The sequence below is a fragment of the Triturus cristatus genome, chromosome 7, assembly GCF_964204655.1.
Source record: "Triturus cristatus chromosome 7, aTriCri1.1, whole genome shotgun sequence".
In the NCBI taxonomy this organism is placed as follows: Eukaryota; Metazoa; Chordata; class Amphibia; order Caudata; family Salamandridae; genus Triturus; species Triturus cristatus.
The window spans coordinates 599,207,610-599,229,152 of NC_140590.1; the positions used below are offsets into that span (position 1 = coordinate 599,207,610).

The window sequence follows — 21,543 nt, forward strand, 5'->3', positions numbered from 1 at the left end:
GGTATCTAGGTCTCTCCACCCGAAGGTATAGTAATTCTTCTTCTCTAAGCAAACCTCTTCCCGCCAGGTTTTAAGGTGTTTGTTGATAAGTAGGATGAGTGTGCCTGTTGGATTGGTTGTGAGGGTTTCATAACATGTCTTGTCATTGAGCTGTCCCAAGACCTCCATGTTATAATCCTTTCTGTTCATGATCACAATGTTACCCCCCTTGTCAGCCTTCCTGATGGTGATTGATGCATTAGTAGATAATAGTGTAAGGGCCTGTTGTTCACCTTGGGTGAGGTTATCTTGATTGTGTCTCATGTTGATTTTTCTCTTGGATTCATGTTTATCTATATCCTGTAGGACTAGTTTATAGAATGTGTCAATAGTATTCCCCCCAGGTAGTGTTGGGGTCCATCTAGATTTGGATTTCAACCCACTGGAAATAGAATAGTCAGTTTCTACATCTAGGTCAGCGAGTAGTTGGCTTAAATCATCTGGTGTTGCATCTTGATTTGAAATAGATAGTAACAGTTGTGTGTCGCATAGATCCTGAATACTAAGTACATTCAATTCTCCACACGGGAATAGTCTTAGCATGTTTATTGATCGAGGGATTATTCGAAAACAATTTTTTCAGTTTAAGGTTTCTCACAAATTTAAACAAGTCCACTTTTGCTTTGCATGTATCCCCCCTGTCAATAGGGCAGAAGCCTAAGCCCTTATTAAGAAGAGATGTGTCATCTGTAAGGTTAAGGGAGGATAGGTTGATAATGTCGACCCCCTAGTCCTGCGTATTCCTCAATTCCTCTTGTCCCCTTCCTGGGATTTACTCACCCTTTTGCAGCCGGGACGGAATTACAACCGGCGGAGAAGTGAGCTTGATTTTCATCCTCTCTTTAACTCACTTTACCTGCTACCCCATGTGCAACTTTTGCACTGACCAGTTTTCCTTTCTACTCCCCCTTCCCCTCTCTTTACAGATTTCATTTTCAGACCTTTTGTCCATTAGGTAAGATTTGTTCTTTGATCTTTCAGCCTTTTTCTCTCACACCTTCACCCTTTTAGCTTTGTTGCCATTTGTTTGGTGTTTCTTCTAATTTTCTTTCTGGTGTGGGTTTACTTTCCCCTAATTCCATGTCACTTGCACAGTTTAATATCTTATTGGTCTAATAGCGATTCTAATGTCACGTTGTATCATACATCTTGTTTTGTGGAAGTTTACTCTGTATTTTTTCTTTTAAATAATTTTGTTGCGGATCACTCATATGTAATGTATACGCCGTACTCTGTACGGGTGGGACACATCAACAACTTACTTTAACATAGGTTATATTTTCTTCTGTGTATCGGAGTCCCGATGGTACTTATAGGTTATGGTTATGGTTGCACTGGGCACCTGTCACACCATTGTCACATTGTATCACCATTTCGTCAATATGTAATTTTAACTCTATGGTATACTGTGCTAATACATTGCCATTGTACATCTTGCAGCCCTGAAGAAGTAGTGGGTTCATTCCCTGACGAAACGCATGCGCCGGGATGCTCCTTGGAGTAGCCGTGCGCTATAGAAGAAATAAATTAACATAACATAACATAACATGTTGGCTGGGCATCTGATCATCGATTAAAACCACAAAGAAAGAAAACGCCATTTGACCACTGTTATAATTGTGTGTTCATTACATGCAGTAACTCATACTGTTGATATTATAACGTGTGCACAGGTCATCTGTAAAACTTTCTACTAGACTCCGGTCTTCTTAGGGGGTTCAGGGTTATCTCCCCACCTGTAGCACCGTGCAAATTTGTTTTGCTAGATACTGATGTCCACACGTGGAGGCGCCATCGCATACCGCATCACTTTAAACCCCTTGCGAGATGATGTACTCATTTTATTGACCTCAGATGGATAAAAGGCTGAGTGGACCCACCAGGATTTGAATCTGTGACCATGAGGTCGAACACAGGCCCCTGCAGTGGCTGCTTTAGTCCACTGAGCCACCGGTCCAGGCAAGGGAAGGGAAAAGAAGGGAAGGGCAGTGCAGAAAAGGTCCATTTCTCCATGGGTCGTTCTCTGCGTTAAGATCTACTATGCCCTGGCAAGAAGCAGCCCCCTGAGGGATTTAGGGCCCATTCTACAAGGGGAAAGGCTGCGAATACTGCCTTGGCGCAGGGTGTCCCAATGCAAGACATCTGTCATGCAGTAACGTGGGCATCTTTGCACATGTTTGTGAAACACTACTGCCTGAACGATCAGGTCCAGAGGTATGGGCATTTTGCCCTCTCAGTCCTACAGGACTTCCTAGTATAGGATATTGGTCCGCACCCTACCAATGGGATGGTATGTGTTGAACTCGGCCTAATTTTGCGTGGTAAGTTTTAACCTACACACATCACAGATCAACATTATATGTACATACGGCTTGAAATATGCCTTTCAGCTCATTATGATTCTTTATTTGTTTTGCAGCACTTGGGTGCCTTTTTTCCTCTCTTTTTGTTTGGCTCTTCTTCATCTGTGTTTCATTTGTTGTGTTTTATTTCTGTGTCACTGTCTAATAATCTGTGTGTCGCCTTTCACAGTGGTCCTATGCAGCACTCTGCTTTTGTGTTTCCTTGTGCTCTTGCACGTGCCAGGGCTGTGTTTATATGATCTGCTAGTGAGACTTCCAGTATAAATTTCCAAGCTGGTATCTGCCTGTATTTTCTTTCCAGGTCGAGCCTAAACAGCGCTTGCGCTGTAGGCGATATGGTGTATCTACTTTGTGGAGTCTGACTTCTCTTTTAGGATTGTGATAATGGCTGATGGGTGTTACATGTCCCACCTTCTTTTCAAAGTTAACTCCCGTGGCGTATTGCCTCAGGAGCGAGCAGCGGCATCTTATTGTTTTCGTTATTTTCACATTGCAGCCGGCCAGTCATCCAAACCTTCCCGGGCCCAGCCACTTCGTCACTGTCTGCCTGTGATTGCTTTTACTTATTTTGCAAGCAAGATCCTTGACCTCTGTGAGCTGATTCCCATAAACCATGGTCTGGGCAGGATTGTTTATTTATTTACATCTCCAATAGCTTTTCAGGTCCAATAATTAACATGCTTATGTAACAGCCAGGTAACGCGTGCTATGATGTAAAATATCACTTTACACTACTTTCTACATTTATTTGCATGTTATGATGGTTGATTAAAAACAAAAACTGTGTATTTTGGTAAGCGTGCGCACAGTTTGGAATACACGCACACACCTATAACATGACGTGGTAGCCACATCGTCACCACACCCTTCCCCTTAGGGCTCTAGAAAATCAGCCATTAATTAATGCTGGTGCCAGGGCCCACTGAAAGTTTAAATCTTCGAGGCTCGTGCTGTAAGAGCGCAGACCTGCGAGTGGCATCCCGGCCCGCTGCCAGCTTCATGCATTCCCGCCTTCACCCAGAGCACGAAAGAAATAAGACAGGAAGAGGAAGAGAAAGTGGTAGAATGGAGTGTAAACAGTGAAGCAAGTATGAAAAGGTGCCTGAAAGAGTTAGATAACGGAGCAGGGAGTGGTGGATGAACGAGGCATTAGCTGGAATCAAAACTACGCAGCCTTGGAATTCAGTGCTTCCACAACATTTGTAGGGCCAGTTATTGGCCTCAGAGCAAACCTGTCGCCCCAGTACTCAATATGTTGGGCTCGGCAATTGTTTCTGAAGCCCTGATGCAAGCAACAAAAACAAGCATTTGCAATGCAATAGGTTTTGAATTTACGCGAGTTTGAGCTATTGGCATTGCAAATAACAATGCCTTTTGTTTTGGTTTTTGAAACGTAAGTAAAAGATATTTTCTTTTAACAATGGCAATAGCTTAAACTCGCTTAAATGTGAGACCTATTGCATTGCAAATGCTTGTCTTTGTTTGGGGAGGCCTTTCTGTTTTTCTTATTTAAGCAGCACACCCTGTGATTTATGGAAGTGAAATCTGCCACTTCAAGGTTAATATGTGCATCTGCTCATGCGGTTTACACTTCCTCATTCATTTTCTCCCCACACCTAAGGGTCTTTGGGGGTCTCAGAACATATATTTTCTCGTACATTGAACTAACCATATTTTATAAATATTTAATTTGTGCTCAGCATGCTGCTGTTTTCATATTGTGAAAGAGGCTGTTTGTGGTTATTTACAAAGGGGAGAAAACTGGTTGGAAGTAGTTTGGATGAATCGGTTAAAGTAAGTAACAAAATTCAATAGCATCGTTTGTGTTGGTGTCCTTTGTCGCAATCTATTAGTTTTTCATTTTTAAGTCTGGCAACAGGTGAGGTGTATTTGATTTTACTAAAATTATATAAATACTATACTTAGTTATAGGGGCGATCAGTCAGCCAACTTAATCCGTAGGACTGGTATTGTATGATTCATATTTATCCTCTGCCCATTAATTCCAGAAGAATTCCATCAGAGAACCTTGCCATTGTCTGTCTAAATCGCGGGTGCATGCCATGGTTTTTTCTGACATTTGAAGCAGTTTACAGCAAGGCATGGTTTAGAAATTTAGGCCACATGTGTGCCATTAATTTCAACACCCAGCTTGCAAGCAGAACCCCCCAACGGGAAACATCCATTACAACGCAGTCATTACAACGACCTACCTTTACAACGCAACTGCCTTTACATTGCATGTCACTACAACGCATGTCACTACAACGCATGTCACTACAACGCATGTCACTACAACGCATGTCACTACAACGCATGTCACTACAACGCATGTCACTACAATGCATGCCACTGCAACGCATGCCACTACAACGCATTATAAGGTAAGTAATGGAGAATGTTTTAGTATTAGGGTGGGTATGGGTTTTGGGGTAGATGGGAATAGTAATTTTTACCGCTACACTATCCAACACTTACCCTACTGTTGCCCTAAAAGTATAATGCGTTTTAATGGTATGCGTTGTAACGGTATGCGTTATAATGGTATGCGTTGTAATGTAATGCATTGTAATAGTTTTTAAAAATGTGTTGTAATAGTTTGCGTTGTAAAATCATGCAATGCAATGTAATGTTAGTTACGATGTAAAGACTGTGTTTTAAAAGCATGCGTTGTCATTGCATGCGTTGTAATATCATATAATCAGCCCCAACACAGAAAGGGTGGGGCCCATTAGTTCTAGACCTTTTCTAGAGACACACTCCAGTGTTTTTTTTTCACAGCATGGAAGTGTAAAGGGGAGAAAATCGTTAATACGCAGTCAATTAGCCAATAAGTTTCATTGATACGTAATATTCCACAGACAACTATATAAGGTTCGTTGATTTATTTTATAGCCATAAATAACTGGACATAGAGACACCGCAACACGTGCGTATAGAAATACAAAGGACTTAGCATTAAGCCAAATCTATGCATCCAATTTAAATGGTGCAGCATGAACAAAACTATTAGTTCAAGAAGTAGAATACAGAGAATCAAGAAGCATGAGTCCAAATTTCCCTGCATCGAGGGTTGATGAGTAAAAGCCTTAAATCTATCCCTACTCTAACATTGAGATGGAATCCTACATAAGCATTTTCAATGGAAAGGAAAGGTGTACTTGGAGTCTCCTTAAGAAGCCTCTCCACCATCAATGGGTCAAGTAGCGTTAAGCCATTTTCAAAAGAGTAAGAGTTCATTCTGAAATGCTCTCCAAAGGCAAGAAAAAAGTGTGAACTTTCCCTAATTCCAACAATCAGTTATCCACAAGCGGAATTCCCATAATGCAGAGGGTGTGCCTAATCCACAAGTACACGAGTACTTTTTCACAATGTTCTCCATGTACATCTCTCATAACAATCTGTCCTTGGTTCCCATGCTTCTACCATGTGAATCTGTCTCTGTCTTTATCACCTCCAAGCCATGTAACTGTAACTTCTTCTCTCCTTTCCTAGCTACTAAAACAAAGACTTTACTTTTCCTTAAAGAATGCTTCTCCACCTGACCTGCAATGCAAATGTGGTAAAGAACAGACTCTACAGTACACAAAAAATTCAACTATTAATTCTAAGAGTTGTCAGGGACTTGCATTTCAGGCCTACGATTTCTGCTGTACTCACTAGATAGTAACTGTTCCTGTAAGAGAGAGCTGTAACCTACTTGGTTACATGAAACAAATGAAAAACAATGCGGTCGCTATGTGTGCTACTAGTCTGATGAAGATGGGGGAATTTTTCATTTAGAAAATAGTGCCCTCACACACTCTTGTGAGTGTCATGCTTCATCATCGGGCGTTGCTCCTCGTGGGGATGGCACTGCTGTCCTCCACGGGCCCCGCGAAAAGGCACTTTACCGGAGATCTTTTAGGAGACGCAGTAGTTGTGCATGTGGGTGTGTGGGCCTAAAAAAAGGGAGTTGTGGTGCAAGTGTATTAAAATTAACCCACCGGTACCTTGAAATCAGTTTTATTTGTAGGTCTGTGTGTTAAGAGTAAAAGACAAGTTTTTTGGGGGGGTAATCGGGCACCTCTTATTAACAAATATAGTAGAGGTCGAGGTATTACTCTGCTGCTCTCAGAACCTGTGTGTGTTTGTGAAAGTGAAGCCTGGTCGACATGTTTCAAGCTGGGAAAGGGGTCCCTAGTGGATCCCAGTGCGCTTCATCAGGACCGTGTGATGTGAATTAGTGCATTAAAATGGTAATAAAAATAGGAGCTGGGAAATAAACCCCTATAGTCCTATGGTACCTCTAGTAAGACTCTGCATGAGTTTTAGTACTCATAGGAACACTTCAATGGTGTTCCCATTACTTACTCCTTCATATGAATAACTTTTTTGCCTACCTAACCGCTTGGAAAGTGCCGGCACTTTCCAAGCAGTTGGGTAGAAAAAAAAGCTATTATGAAGGGGTGCATCTAGACCCCTCCTCAATACCACTGGGATCCGCCGTTGAGGCACTCCATTCATACGTGGAGGACAGCAGCGCCACCCTCATGAGGAGCAATGCCCGATGATGAAGCATGACACTCACAAGAGTGTGTGAGGGCACTATTTTCTAAAGGAGAATTTCCCCCATCTTCATCAGACTGGTAGCACACATAGAGACCACATTGTTTTTCATTTGTTTCATGTAACCAAGTAGGTTACAGCTCGCTCTTACAGGAACAGTTGCCAACTGGTGAGTACATACAAGTCCTTGGGAGCACTGGTACTGGACCTACTTTTTCTTTATTCGCTCCCCGTCACCCCCTCTCGAAGTGTTTAGCTACGATTTCTGCTAACACAAGAACATGTCACTTTCAACATTACAAATTGACATAACCCTATTTCATTTTAATTAACACGTTTACCAAATTATAGAATTACCATTGTTAAACACATTCAGTATATGAGTGGCGTTAACTTCTCAACACAAGTTCTTCATGTTAATGTTATCTGCTAGTTGCCTTCATTTCCTACGTTAATTTTCCATGCTACTTGTCAATAACCTAAAATATGTCATGTAGTTACGTTAATACATTTCACAATTCTAACACCTCACGTTAACATAATTACAATATCATGTGCAGATGTGCTCTACACGTGATTATGATGCACCCCTACAAATTAAATGAGAGTTCACCTTTTTAAAATCATCAGTGCCTCTGCAACAGACTGACCCTCTTCATATTGCATTGGCAAGATTTTAAACATTTTACTAAGACACTGTTAACTTTTTATTTTATTTCAGGCAGCATATTACTTTTGTCTCCCCTGCCTCATAATTTATTTCCATTTTTAGGTTTCCCAGCACCACAAGGTCATATGAATGGCAACAGTGCCATGCAAATATAATCACTCCAATTCAAATAAAAAAACGAAAGTAAAGAAATTCGATTTTTCAACGCCAAAAGCTCTAACTTTCCCAAATGCGAGACCCATTGCAAATGATTGTGTTTAGATTTGCAGTTGCTGCTGCACATTTAAGGTACATTCTGTAGCCTGTTGGAGCCCCCCTTTGCCAACCGGTCTATTGCCTATTGGTGCACATAAAAAGCTGGCAGTGCGCGAACGCGCCGCTGTTGTCCCTAAGATAAGCCCATCTATGCCCCTCTGCGCTTCGATGGCGCCAGGGATGATGATCATCAAACATGTGGGGGCAGACGATTGTACTACTCCAGAGAGGAGTTAATAAGCTACTATCCCAAAGGAAGTAAGGCAGACTGTGATTTCCTTTCTCCTAGTCACACTTTGTCGCATACATATTCCCATTGTGATTGGCACCCTAACCCAACTTTGGAGTTGGGAATAGTTTCCTTCCATCTCACTGGAACACAGAAGGGTAAGGAGGTCCGAGCTCATGAAACACTCTGATGCGCCCTGCTTAAAGCTGGGTCAATGGTTAAACATTGCACTGGAGGAATTTATGGTTAACCAGGACTTCAACTGCATATTTGTGACCGAATCCTGGGCTAAGGAAGATTCAAGAGCAGAATTAGTAGATGCCAACCCTTGGGCTATTCATTGGTTAGATCAGATCATGTTATTCGTAGAGGGAGGGGGGTTGGCTATTATATTTAGAAACTGCTTGAATTGTACTCTCCAACCTATTTGAGCTGATATACAGGCTGTTTGCGAGATATCTCAGTTCAGAATTAAAGTTAAGAATAACCGTCTTTTTTCGGGTTGTCTGATCTACAGCCCTCCTGGCCCTAGTAAACATTTTATTGAATCATGGGATCAGATTCTCGAAAACCCTTTATTTCCAGCTCTAATTTCCTCATGTTAGGTGAGTATTTTGAAAATAGTGCTGCTAGTAAATTTCTAGAAATGATGACTAACGTTGGGTTTTCCCAATTGGTCAACCTCCCAGCTCATTCGGTGGGTCTTACCCTCAATGGAACTTTTGTGAACAATACTATTTTGGTGATAGGAATGTTCCTCCCACTCTTTTGAGCAGCCCGCTTAGCGATTTCTTTTACCTTGAAATTGCTGATGGAACAAGTGAGGGCGCAGGGAAAGTCTATATCTTTTAGAAGTTAAAGTAAAATCTCCCAGTTAGAGATGGAAAAGACCTTAGATGGTGATTGGGTATCTTAGGACTCTACTCTGGCTTGTACGCCAGAAGACTTATAATACATGGGTATTTGCAGCTATTAAAAAAGTGGCCACACTTAAATTTGAGGTGGCTACGAGCGCCAAGGCATCAGCTCCTTGGTTCTTTGATAATATAAAGGATTGCAGGCGACATTGCAGACAACAGTAGCGCAGGTGGAGCCTGACCCCAACTGCAATAGAGAAAATGAAATACAAAGAACTGTTGGTGAAATATAGACAAGCCATTTTTGATGCAAAATCTGATTACTAAGAAACTAGGTGCTGCAGGCAATTTCCCTTTTGAACTTTTCAAATTGGTGAAGCAGCTCTAATCTCTCACCTGAACCACCACACTCTGCATTTCATAGAGAATACACAAGGCTTTTGTAATAGGATTGCAGATTATTTTAAAGAAAATATTTTAAATGTATTCTCTGATTTTAAGGAAGATAAGGATGACTTTTCTCATGGCAAGGACTTGGTGGTTCCTTTTGCAAGGAACCACAGCCCATTTTGTCTACCTTTCCTCCCATATCCCATACGCAAATGAAAGCTTTTCTTATGCATTTAAAATCAGGCTCTCCAGAGGATCTGTGCCCCCCCTCCTAATGTACTTTGGCTGGTCCCTGATAAATCGTATGGAGTTTATTCTCAAATTTGGAAAGAATCCATTGTTATTCCTATCATAAAGATGCTCAATGGGGAACCTGATGATTTAACAAATCTGCACCCTGTTTCACTTCTGCCTGCCCTGCCAAAAGGTTTTGAAAGATACATTCATCAGAATTCGGCTGAGTTTATTTCCACACAGAACTTGTTGGACCCTTCACTGAATGGTTGCTGTAGAGAACATAGCTCGGAATAGGCCCAAGTTGCTGCAGCAGGCAAAATTCATTGTCAGGTGGACCAGGGTGGCACTGCCATCCTGGTCATGCTTGATCTGTGGGCAGCATTTGTCATAGTGTCCCTCTCCCGCCTGGTATAACATTTGTGGCAGGCGGGGGCAGGGTCACCGGACTGGATTTACTGAGTTCTTTTCTCACTAATTGAAGTCAGAATGACGATAATCTCTTCCCATGAATTGCATGATCAAGAGGCCACAGAAGTGTAAAGAGACATAATTAGTCCTTGGAGACAACTTCAGATAAACCTTTCAGGATACAGCTTTTGGTGTGTGCTGACTACACCAGGATTAGGTGGTCTAGGGGCAGTGTTTAAGTGGCAAGCCCTTTGTGTCCAGTTATCTAATCCATATATAAGGCAATAGCTGAAGACGCATTTTCATTGATCAGAAGTAGCTCTTACTGCTCAAAAGGTTGGAGACCCCTGTGTCACTCCAGATCACTAATTGCTCCCTAATCAATGAGTTATACAGAGTTACAAATTCACTGGTGTTTGACATGCCCCTTAGGGATGTAATATGGCTTGTGACTTTTACACTCTTCCCTTGTACCCTACTGAATAATTTGTGTCTCTTTAGAACCACATTGACTTTCTGTCCAAAATGTTCTTCCAATTTAGGAAACGTCAGGTGATGTACATTTACTTCCTCATCTTCTCCTCCATTAAACTCAGGTTCTGTTGAGTTCTCAAAATGTTTCTTCCATAAATTCCTAAATTACGAAACAGGAGATGTTGTTTCCTCAGTCGGGAGAATTCCCCCGACTCCCATTGCTATCCAACAGGATTCAAACATTTTCACCCACACTTTCCAGGGTGAGACCGGGTCACCTACTTCATATAAAAATGGTGGGGTTTAGCCATGCTTGCTGCCACCATCTCGTATACTATACTTTATATAACTATGAATTGTCACTTTGCATGTGCTGTCCATGCACAATGCTTACTAATGCTATCTCCAGCGATGTAAACTGCAACTGGTCTCTTGTATTTTCAGAAAGTACTCTAGCAGTAGGTATAGTTAGTATACAATGTCTGCTGCATCGGTGTTTCCTATATAGGTATGAAGCTGGTTCAATAAAGTACTTATGCAACATGCATCGTGAAGAGTATTTTCATTCTGGGAGAAAAGCACTAGTTTCAATAGGAGGGGTAGGTAAAGCCCCAGTCTCCTTTGAATAACTGGTACCAAAGCTAGCCCATTGGACACACTCAACCTTGGAGGAGCTGGGTTAAGGTAGGCGAATCAAGTGGAAGCAGCTTGAGTGTTCCGATTCCTACCTTTCCGATCTGCCAATCACCACAGCAGTTCACTTAGCTTTGTTGTCTTCATACAGTTGGCCTTTCTGACTCCTTCTTCACATGCCCCTAACAGATGGTGGGAGCGGCTCACAACATGTCCCGCATGAGGGCTTCAGTATGCAGGGCTTCTATGGCAGTGCAACAGCTGCCTCCCTGCCACGCAGCACGCTGCTGAACTTACCAATGTTCAGTATTCGCCTGATGACACCTTACAGGTCAGCAATGCCGCTGATGCATTCCTGCCCAAATGGATCTCCAGGTGCTGGAATATTGGAGACTGTACTGAGTTCCAGTAGCTTAATGACAGCAACTATAACGGTAGTGGTATCTGCTGCCCAGACCCACGCAGTACACGGAAGCTGAGATTAACTACTGCTGCTCCCAAACTGCTCCAACTGCAACCTATCATCTCAGCCCTCTGCTTATGCCACAGGAGTTCCCGAAGTTCCTTACAGGTTTCCCACAAGGCTTCAGCAAGTTTGCCTTCACCAGATGTTACCGCAATCGTAGGTGAGTGGCTCCACTGTATTATCTTCACCAATCCGTTCTGTCCCTATGGAGAAAGCAATACAGATTCCTCTGAGAATACAGTCATAAAGGGAAGAGGGAAGTATATCTACAGGGATGGTAGTGTCTTAGGTTGCCCCCCAGCACAGCCTATCCATCTTCGTTGCCCGTGTTTTAAATGAATCTGTATTTCAGATGAGTAAGAATGATGAGATTTACTAAGACAAGGTTCAGTAAACCCGACACTCCAGTTGACTTAAGAACTCTTAGTTTACCGCAGAGTCGAACAGTCATACCTCGTTTAGGATGTACCAACAACTAATGAAGATGCGGAGGGAAGGAAAGAACTGGTAGATGGAAATAAAAAGCATCCCCCCAAAGACGTGGAGGCTCATTCCACTCGGCTCAAGGCTGCTACAATGATGTTTGCGAGACGGGTAGCTGCTCTGGAAATCTGCCAGTCTGCATCTTAGCAGTCGTATCTTTTGGGAAGGCACTTCACTTGCTCAATTCTGCAGGGCTTTTGACCTGAATCCACTCCTCAGACCTTCCACATTGGGATATTTTCTATGGTATCCATTTTAAAAGCGAGGAATCGGAGGTAAGTAGTATCCATCAGAACTACAAGTTATTTACTTTCAGTCATGCACTTTCTCTCTTCTGCAAGTGGGCCTCTTCTACATCTAAAAAGGTCTCCTGTGAGAAGTTCAGCATACTGTCTCAGACACATTGTTTTCCGCTCCACATCTGAGGGCGGGGAAGGAGAATCTAATGTCAGTATGTGGGGTGGGGAACCAATGCAGCTCTGCACCGTCACTCCCAGGCAGCATAGAGTCACTGCAGAACACCAGGCAACCTACAGGCATATGGCATGTTCATTGCTCTTGAATTCTCCAGTTTCAATCAGGCATCTTGAGACATTGTAAAGGTGAGAAATCTGCAGTTAGATGTAGCATCCACCTGAAAGAGCCTTACCTAGGGTAAGTAGCCTGTTCCTAAAGCATACTTTATGTACGCTTTTGTGTAGTGCCATAACATTTCTAAACCAAACATTGCCAAATCCAAAAGCTCAGCCTTATTAGTGAAAGTTCCTCATTGCTGATCGTTGAGCTTGTTTGTGGTATTGTGGATGAGTGAGTTGCTGAATTCACGAATGAATCAATGAGTGGATAAATGGATGCAGGAGTGCAAGGACGTTTAATTGAGAACAAGTATGATGAGTGATAGTGCAAAGATGAATTGCTAAATACATGCAAGAAGAGGCACTTTTACTTACAAGCCAGACCTGTTTGCTTTGTCAATGCTTGTTGTCTCTGTTGCATCTAATGACCACAAGGTCCTTATTTCATCCTATTTGAAGTTAATTGCAAATTCTGCAGGACAGAATGTGAGTTTAGCATTAACTTGCCAACATTTAGCAGCTGCTTTTGTTGACAGACTATTTTGTTTATACTGCAGAAACTGAAAAAAATAAACTTGACCTACTAAATATGATGCATACTGTATTTTTGAAAATTGCATTTCAAATAAATACTCATGGGAGTATTTGTGCTTCTCCTCAGGTCTACCGTATGGGTGGGAAGAAGCTTTCACAGCAGATGGAATCAAGTTTTTTATAAAGTAAGTATGGATACTGAAGCTACATAAGCAGTTTAATAACATCTGGAGGGGAATATGGTGAAAGGCGAACAATCTGCAAATATCAGTGTGTAGGTTTCACCCAGGCAACGTTCAAGCTAACAGGACTAAATGAACAGGCAGTCTTGCACTGTATTCACTAATAATACTGACATGATTTAAAGTTACTCTCTAGTGATATTCTGCTACAAGAACCTTTCAAGATGTCATCTAATTACCTCTTTCAGTATTTCTTAGAGACTGCTCTCTAAATATACTTATGGAACAAATCAACTAGTACAATGCATCCTGTTAGCTTGTGAGTTTAGTCTTTGAGGAAAAGGAGCAACACCATTATGAGAATATAAAATATCTTGGTGTCTGCATTGTTCTCTAACCCCAGTTATGCCCCTGCTCCCGTCTGTCAAAATCATAGCAAAAGTACAGTAAATATGACATCAGATCTGCAAGAATCAAACACTTCAACTCTGCGAAAAATAAAGGAAGTGATGGAGATGAAATGCAACAGGTCAGTTATAGTATGGATTGTTTCCTGCCATTTATCTCCCGAGGAAGGTGCTCAGCTTTAGAACTGTGTATATAAAATAAATAAATACATTGTCCAGTTAAACATTAGGTCTAGGTACTCTGAGTAGAATTTGGCAGCATCGGTATCCAGTTTCACTTTGGCTCATCATAGGAGAAGCACATTCACCTTTGAACTCAGGACCTCCTCCTTCTCTCATTCCCAGTCACTGTAGTCACATTACAAGGGTGGTATTTTCCTACTGCAGATCATCACCTGTTGGAAGAACATGGGCCCGCTGTACAAAGCATTGTCGTAGTTGCAAACCTTGCGATTCTCAAAATTTGCAACTGTAAAACGGCTTGTCTTAATGTACGAAAGCCCTTTTACGAGCTGGAAAATATTTGCGATTCATAAAATGTCTTTTGTGATCAGGGCAGGACTGGCCGTAGAGGGCATCAGGCGTTTCCCCGGGAGGCTGGAAGGGTGGGGGCCGGTTTTGCAGCGGTAGAGGCAGGTTTCCAACTGGGGGCCGGTTTTGCAGCAGTATCTGCACCCACTATCAAAAGCAGCAGAGCTTCACACTTGCACCCTTCTCCCAATACCCCCTGGTGGGCTGGTTCGACAAAATTGCCATGGCTAGTGTAGGTTTCCAGTGTGGCCCTGTTTGCGATTGCTTTCCGAATTATAAAAGGGAGGGGGTGTAAAAGGTGTGTCTCCCTCCTACTGACGGTTTTTAAATTAATGTATCAATGGTTTGGTACTGCAACTGCAATCCATTGACCTCCTAAGCAAGGTTGGTAACGGAATCGCAAAGGAAATGGATCACCTTCCCCTTTGTGAATTGTGTTAGCAGCTTGGGGGCCAGGAGGTAGCAGACAGGTCTCAAGAGGACCACTCCCTGGTCACCCCAGAGTATTCTGAAGCAGGAAACGTTTTTTTACGAACAGCACCTGTGCCTTTAACGGATACATGCTGCTTTACAAAAACGTTCCCAATTTCAGAAAGTTAACGCTGGGGTGGAGGTCTGCTGTTCCTTACAGGCTTTTATCACTGCCTTAGGAGGACCTGGCTTGGCAGTTCGGGCTGGACTGTTCCCATGAGGCACAGGGTCAAGACTGGTTTGCATATGGCTAGGTATAAACTGGAATGCCATGGTGAGCAAAAAAACGATGGATTTAGGCCCAGATCTCTGTACTGGGGTGAATGTAGGATATTGTTCTGTATTCTGTCCATCAACTGTTGTTAGATCGAGCCTCCAGCAGCGCATGCACTGTTGCTCGACTTTTAGTAAGTGAGATTTAAAAGTGCTTCCCACCGGCTTTTGCTGGCCTAATGCTTGCGTTCACGCGAGCGTGAACGTGCACACCTGCCAGCTTGCTGATTACTTTCACTTTGGGCGCTGTTGCGCGCGCACCACTTGCGTGTTTGCCGGGGCACGCGCGCGAGCAAACAACTCCCTCCGTCTCTCTCTCTCCCGCTGCAGCCACCATCTTTGCATTCCCTGCGACCAATGCTTGTCTGTTTACCTGGCGGTGACGAAATGGCAGCAGGATAATAGCCCTTCTAGGTTTGCGCACGTGTGTACGCACAGCAGACTGTGTGCACTCCCATGCCTGACTCTGAGGAGACCCTCATCCCACCCGTGCCACACTTGCACACCACTCGGCAATGACTGTGTCCAATGGGGCCTAGCTGTTATTTTTAGTCGGATGAGAACAAATGACTGTGTCGTTGTGTGGGCTGAGAATGCAGCATTGGGGTGGGGAGTGACAGACTCAGTACTTATTTATATCCACTGCACCCTTCCCCTCCCTAATCACTGGGAATGAGAAGTCTAGTAAAGGCATGAAAACTAGCCATGAATAAGAGCACCGTAAACCTGTCAGAAAAATGTGCTCTGTCCATGAAGTCCTAAACTATACATTAAGTTTACAAAAAATATCTACGTAAAGCACAAAAAGACGCATCATGCTAATACAAAGAACATTTGCCGCAGTAAACAAGAAAATCACAGTGCAAAATTTACTTAAATATTTGTAGTCTAAACTCAGCTCCCAAAAATCAATTGTTGCTTTAAATGACACCACCCCCTCCAGAGTCCCTGTTTTACAAACTTCAGAGACCACCCTCCAGGGTATGCCCAAACCATTTCTGAGGTAGTGTACGTTTGGCATCTTGCCCTGTGACCTAAATATCTATTTATCTGCAACACCAACACCTCTGGTTTGACCTCGGCTGTCCATAGATGGAAGGTACAGTCAAAGTTCATTGGGATTTACTCTGACGCACATGTAACCGGCTTTAATCCCAGCAGAGTTGAGCCTTGTCTGGCGGCCAACAATAAAAATACAGTTTGTACTTGTAAACAGAAGCGTAGCTGTAGACTCCAGATGAGATCAACCCGGGTCCAAGAAGGCCTGTTTTTTAAGTGAGTAACAGTAATATTTCTAGGATGACAATGGACGCGTCCATGGCTGTAGTTCTGATAGATGCAAATCAACACATAACAATTCTGAGTGCACCCCTCACCTCCCTCCAGACATGTCTCGTATGTACTGTGAGGAGGAGATAACCATTAGGGAGTGGCAAATCAAGAACTCGTTTTTGGTTACAGAGGAGGTTGTTGCCTGACACTTTTGAGATTCAGGTTTATAGTGTATAAAATCCTGTAGCTTACAGGATGTCTCAGTGGGCAATGGAGAAAATAGATTAACATCATGTTTTTCGCATAATAGGAGTTAGTTACAGCACCTTTGACACAATGCGCTGACTAGGAAAGAAATTGACACTGATGAAAAATCAATGTTCCCCAATGTCGGCCTGGTTAAAATATCAATAAACCACGAGGATATTTACTGGCGTAGACCCACGTCAATAGCGGAGACAGGTAAACGCTACTTATTGCTGCACCAACTCCCCTTTCTCAATTCAGTCCAAAATAATATTACTCATTTTTTCCACCCAGTACCGCCAGATGTGAAGGCTTTGACGCACACCTTATCAATTGTTTAACATGTATTTCTTGCGTTGAACCAGAGAAAATATTTTTTTCAGATTGCCTATTAAAATTGTCCTTAATAGCCTCAGTGTCTGAATTGTAAGTTTTGGAACAGTTTGTGAAATTAAAATCCACTTTAAAACGGTAGGTCAGAGAATTTACACGGGAATTATAAATATATTCCTATGCCGAGCCTCAATGGTATGTAGATAGGCGTCTTGTCAGTTGAATTGTAACTCGCAAGGGTTGGTTCTCTGTTCTCTGGCTGCAAGGTAGATAGTCTGGAAGTCTTTAAAGCGGGGTGCACAGCCAAGCCAGGCATCCCCGAAGTGCTCATTACCCGTAAACAGGAAAGCGCCTTCGCCCTTCTTCACGCCACACTGTAGGAGCGTTTTGATGGACCTGGTCCATTCCCCGGTGAATTCGTCCTGCTGGAAGATTCCGTTCTTCTTTATATATTTATATTTTATATATTTAATCAATATTAAATTTCCAGTTATTTTTAACATTGGTTTTTCAAATATTAATTTCTGATGGATATGTGTAACTGCTGATCCTTCACTTTGTGATTCATCTTTAGAGCCAAATTTAATGTAGCAAGTCTTGAAATAGCTGTATGCGCAGACACAAACAACACAGTGTACATCTTGGGCAGTGCAGTCCTACCTCCTGACATGACGACACGGAGGCACATAAAGGCAATAAACTGACGTGATGATTCCATTTGCTCTTTTTACACACCAGAAGGCAATTAACACTAGCTCTGCTCTTACTGGTTTGGGTTTTCATGAATTTTCAAAATTCTTTACCAGGTTTTGACAATGCAGAGTCATGTCAGCTTTGAAGACAACCGCATTTAGACAGTTTGACACAAGTTGAAAGCAGGATCGGTGTAGGACCCACACAATGTCTGCTGAAGGGGTCTTGCGACCAAACATGACTCCAAGTTCAGTAATGATTGTTTATTGATACACCCGAAGGCCCTGAAGGACAGGGAGGCCAAGCTCTCTGCTGCGGAAAACAAGAGGCTAGGTTAGTCTCAGTCCAAATCCCCCTCGTCCGGCAGGATTGAGGCAAAGTTAAAAGGCCAGTCCAGTGACAAGTCACTGAAGAATTTTTTTTTTTTTTTTTTAAATGAGTAAAGTTTATTATGCATGATTAATGAAAACCTTTCCATATACAAGACTTTGTACAAAGCCATAAAAAGCGAGTTAGAAGAAATGGTAAATGTAGATCGAGATAGGTTACAGACCTTAAGAGCCTTGCAATCGGGAGTATCAAGTGCAAGCAACAAGCAGAGGTAAGTGCGCTAAGCTGCTTTGTGCCCTTAGAGTGTTGCAAAACTGTGCATTATGCTGTAACACACAGCCAATAAATGGTCTGAGATGTTGGCCAGGTGACCGATGCTTGGGGCCAGGGGGCATTAAGGTGGTTAAAGTGCGGAAGACGTGCCGATTAAAGTGCATAGTGCAGTTCGTAGCAGCCAGTTAGGATAAAAGTCGTTTGACAAGGTTCATGATCTGTTGAGCCCAAAAACGAATGTGTGGTCTAATTCATAAAAGTATGCTAGGTTAAAAATCTTTCATCAGTGTGGCTGGCCACTTTCATTAGTGTGTTTTCCACCCCCTGTAAATATTTCGCCGTCCGGCATATCATTTGTGGATCTGTCGAGCTGAGACAGGTAATTGATACTTGTCTGCAGGAATGAAGGGCTTTTTGGTTCCAGGTTGGGTGAAGCAAGGCTTGATGGAGGCTGAGCGTCTCTTTACAGAGGCACAGCACGTGAATTATGTGGCCACACAACCAGCTGCTGCCTGTGTCGTCCCTTTGTAGCCATGGAGATGCATGTAAAGTTTATGGTAGGATACCCAGTCTGTATTTCAAGTATTTTGCTGTAAGTGCGCTATTGAAGACATCTCCCAAATATTGTTGCAGCTTCATGGTCTGGTAGCTGTTCAGGACTGTCCAACCGTGCTGTCTTTTGGCTAATGTGGCGTTGTCTTCCAGAAGCGATAGTTTTTAGTTGTTTTGTTTGCCACTTTTCTGAATAAGTAGTAGCTGGCAGAGGAGTCGCAGACTTCTTGTAGACAAAACGTGGAGATTGTCACATTGAGATATTTTCTGGCAGGTGAATGTAATCTGTCTTTTATCTCCAGCTATATGTTATAATGTATAGTGTTTCAATCAGAGGTTTTGGATTTGTAGCAGCAGATGGTGAAGGCCGCTCTCCTCACTAGAATCTGTTTAACTAGGCCGAGTTCCAGTCTTATCTGTGCTGGAGATGTGTGACTGGGTAACTGTAGAGTTTGCCTATAAATCCTCACTATGACTTTGTCTAGGGTCTCCCCGTCTCGCCCCTGCAGCCCCTGGCTCCCATAGGCCAGAGGGGGGATTATCTTTGTACAGGCAAATTCAACAAGCATTGGCATAGCCAATAAGTATTGCCTTTGGGGCCTTTTAAGTGTTTAACCATGCAACAGTTAATGTTGTTGCCCCAAGGATATTGTGCTGCATAACTAAATACTTATAAGGTCCCAAAATCGAGACCTATTGGCTATGCCAATGCTTGATTTTGCATTTGTCACCCCGAGTGGGACGGGTATGCCCAGACGTGGGTCCCGTGCTCTCCATGCCACTGGAATCAAGCTATCCTGGCTGAAGAGGGGTGAAACCCCGAAACCAGTCCTCGGATGCTTGTTTCCAGTCCAGGACCCTGGACTGGAAATAAGCATCCTAGGACCGGTTTCGGGGTTTATGGGATGCATAGCAGCCATGCATTGGTGGCAAGTCACATAGCCTGCCCCATAGAGAATTTGAGAGATGGCGCAGTCAGAAGTTTCATGTTTGCCTTGACACCTGCATTGACCATTTTTGTATTTGCTGAAGAATGTAAATGATGCAAAACCAAAGGGGATGATGGACGGAGTGTTGAACATTGCAAGCACTCACCCCCAGTCACCTGATCTGGGTTTAATCCATCATCATTCTTTAGCTCACTCCACCACCCCAGTTCAGACATGGCCATATGCAAATCAGTCTGAACCTGTGCCTCATGGGAACAGTCATCCCTGGACCGTAAACAAGCATCATGGGTCTGGCTTCTGGCTAATCAGCTGTCATCTGCCAGGCTAGCTTGAATCCAGTGGCAAAGTGAGCAAGGGACCCACATCTGGGCATACCCTGCCAACTTAGGGCGAACAAAGCAAAACCAAAGGGGATGATGGACGTAGTGTTGAACATTGCAAGCACTCACCCCCAGTTAACTGATCTGGGTTTAATCCATCTTCATTCTTTAGCTCACTCCACCACCCCCGTTCAGACATGGCCATATGCAAATCAGTCTGACCCTGTGCCTCATGGGAACAGTCCAGCTCCAACTGCCAAACCATGTCTTCCCTGGACTGGAAACAAGCATCCTGGGACCGGTTTCTGGCTAATCAGCCGTCATCAGCCAGGCTAGCTTGAATCCAGTGGCAAAGTGAGCAAGGGACCCACGTCTGGGCTTACCCTGCCAACTTAGGGCGAACAAAGCAAAACCAAAGGGGATGATGGGCGGAGTGTTGAACATTGCAAGCACTCACCCCCAGTCAACTGATCTGGGTTGACTGGGGGTGAGTGCTTGCAATGTTTAACACTTCGTCCATCATCCCCTGTGGTTTTGTGAAGAATGTAAATGAGGCAGCCATAAAGTTTGTCTACACCCTATGTTTTGTTGATGCCTTGGCATGATCTACGGGTTCAGAAATGGTGCTGAGTCACCTTGTGTGGATGTGTTTGACTGAGATGTCCATTGATGTGGAAGCATGATTAGTGCACATTGCGTTTGATGGCCAGACTGTTCACTGAAGAAATTTAAACAGTGCATCTTTCTAGCACACATGGAGTTGGTGCTTATGACAGTTCTGCAGTGCTGTATTGCTCATCCAATTCAAGCCAAATACAATGGAGCACAGATGTTAGATACACTAAGCTGGTTGTCCTGGTCAAAGGTCTTACGTTCAGACCTAGTATCCAACAACTGGGAACGCTTCTTCTGGTCAGTCCTGCAGTCCCTAGCTACTCGGAGCCGGCTTCTGGGTAGCAGGTCTCGCTCTATCTAGGTCTACCGCAGAGTCTTGCAGTTAGGAGTCCTGCTTTTTGTGTCCCTGAAGCAGGTAAACAGAAGGCCAACCACTTGACCCTTGGAAACAGTTACAGTCCCTGGGTGCAAGCAGGATTTAGAAGTACTCATTTGAGTCCTTCCAAGGGTAGCCAGAAGTCCGGAATCTTCTTCTAACCGGGCCTTCTTCTTCAGGTGGAGTCTTCCCTGGTGCAAGAGTATTTTGAGGAGGTGGTGGTGGAGATGCCAGATATATCCTGCACATTAGCCATTGATTGGAGGATTTCAACTGCCCAATCCTAACACTTTTCTTGCACACCCCACCTCCCTTTTGCAGCTATTCCTCTTTGCCTTACTATAAAATTACCCCCGGAGCCCCTGTCTCAAGATGTGGGGTACAGCTGCCAGCAGAAAGGCATCTCTTAAGTTTCATGGACCCTTCTCTTCTCAAAACTGTGTTTTCCTCCTACTGTAGCTAAAGGCTTATTGTCTAGGATGGTCCTGAGGATGAACAGAAGAAGCCCTTCTTTGCATTCCCTAGTCCAAAGAGGTATTGCAAAACATGTCCTTTGTT

The 21,543-nt window shown here is 43.3% G+C and overlaps 1 protein-coding gene across 3 annotated transcripts in view; it reads left to right on the plus strand.

Annotated features, from left to right (window-relative positions):
- The window catches only part of STXBP4 (syntaxin binding protein 4), a 686,902-nt gene that overhangs the window by 652,851 nt on the left and 12,508 nt on the right, over window positions 1-21,543 (plus strand). For all 3 annotated transcript variants that reach the window (XM_085617160.1, XM_085617162.1, XM_085617161.1), the window contains one exon: window positions 13,289-13,346. In XM_085617160.1, the coding sequence (XP_085473286.1) occupies window positions 13,289-13,346 (58 nt within the window). The remainder of the gene's footprint in view (window positions 1-13,288; window positions 13,347-21,543) is intronic.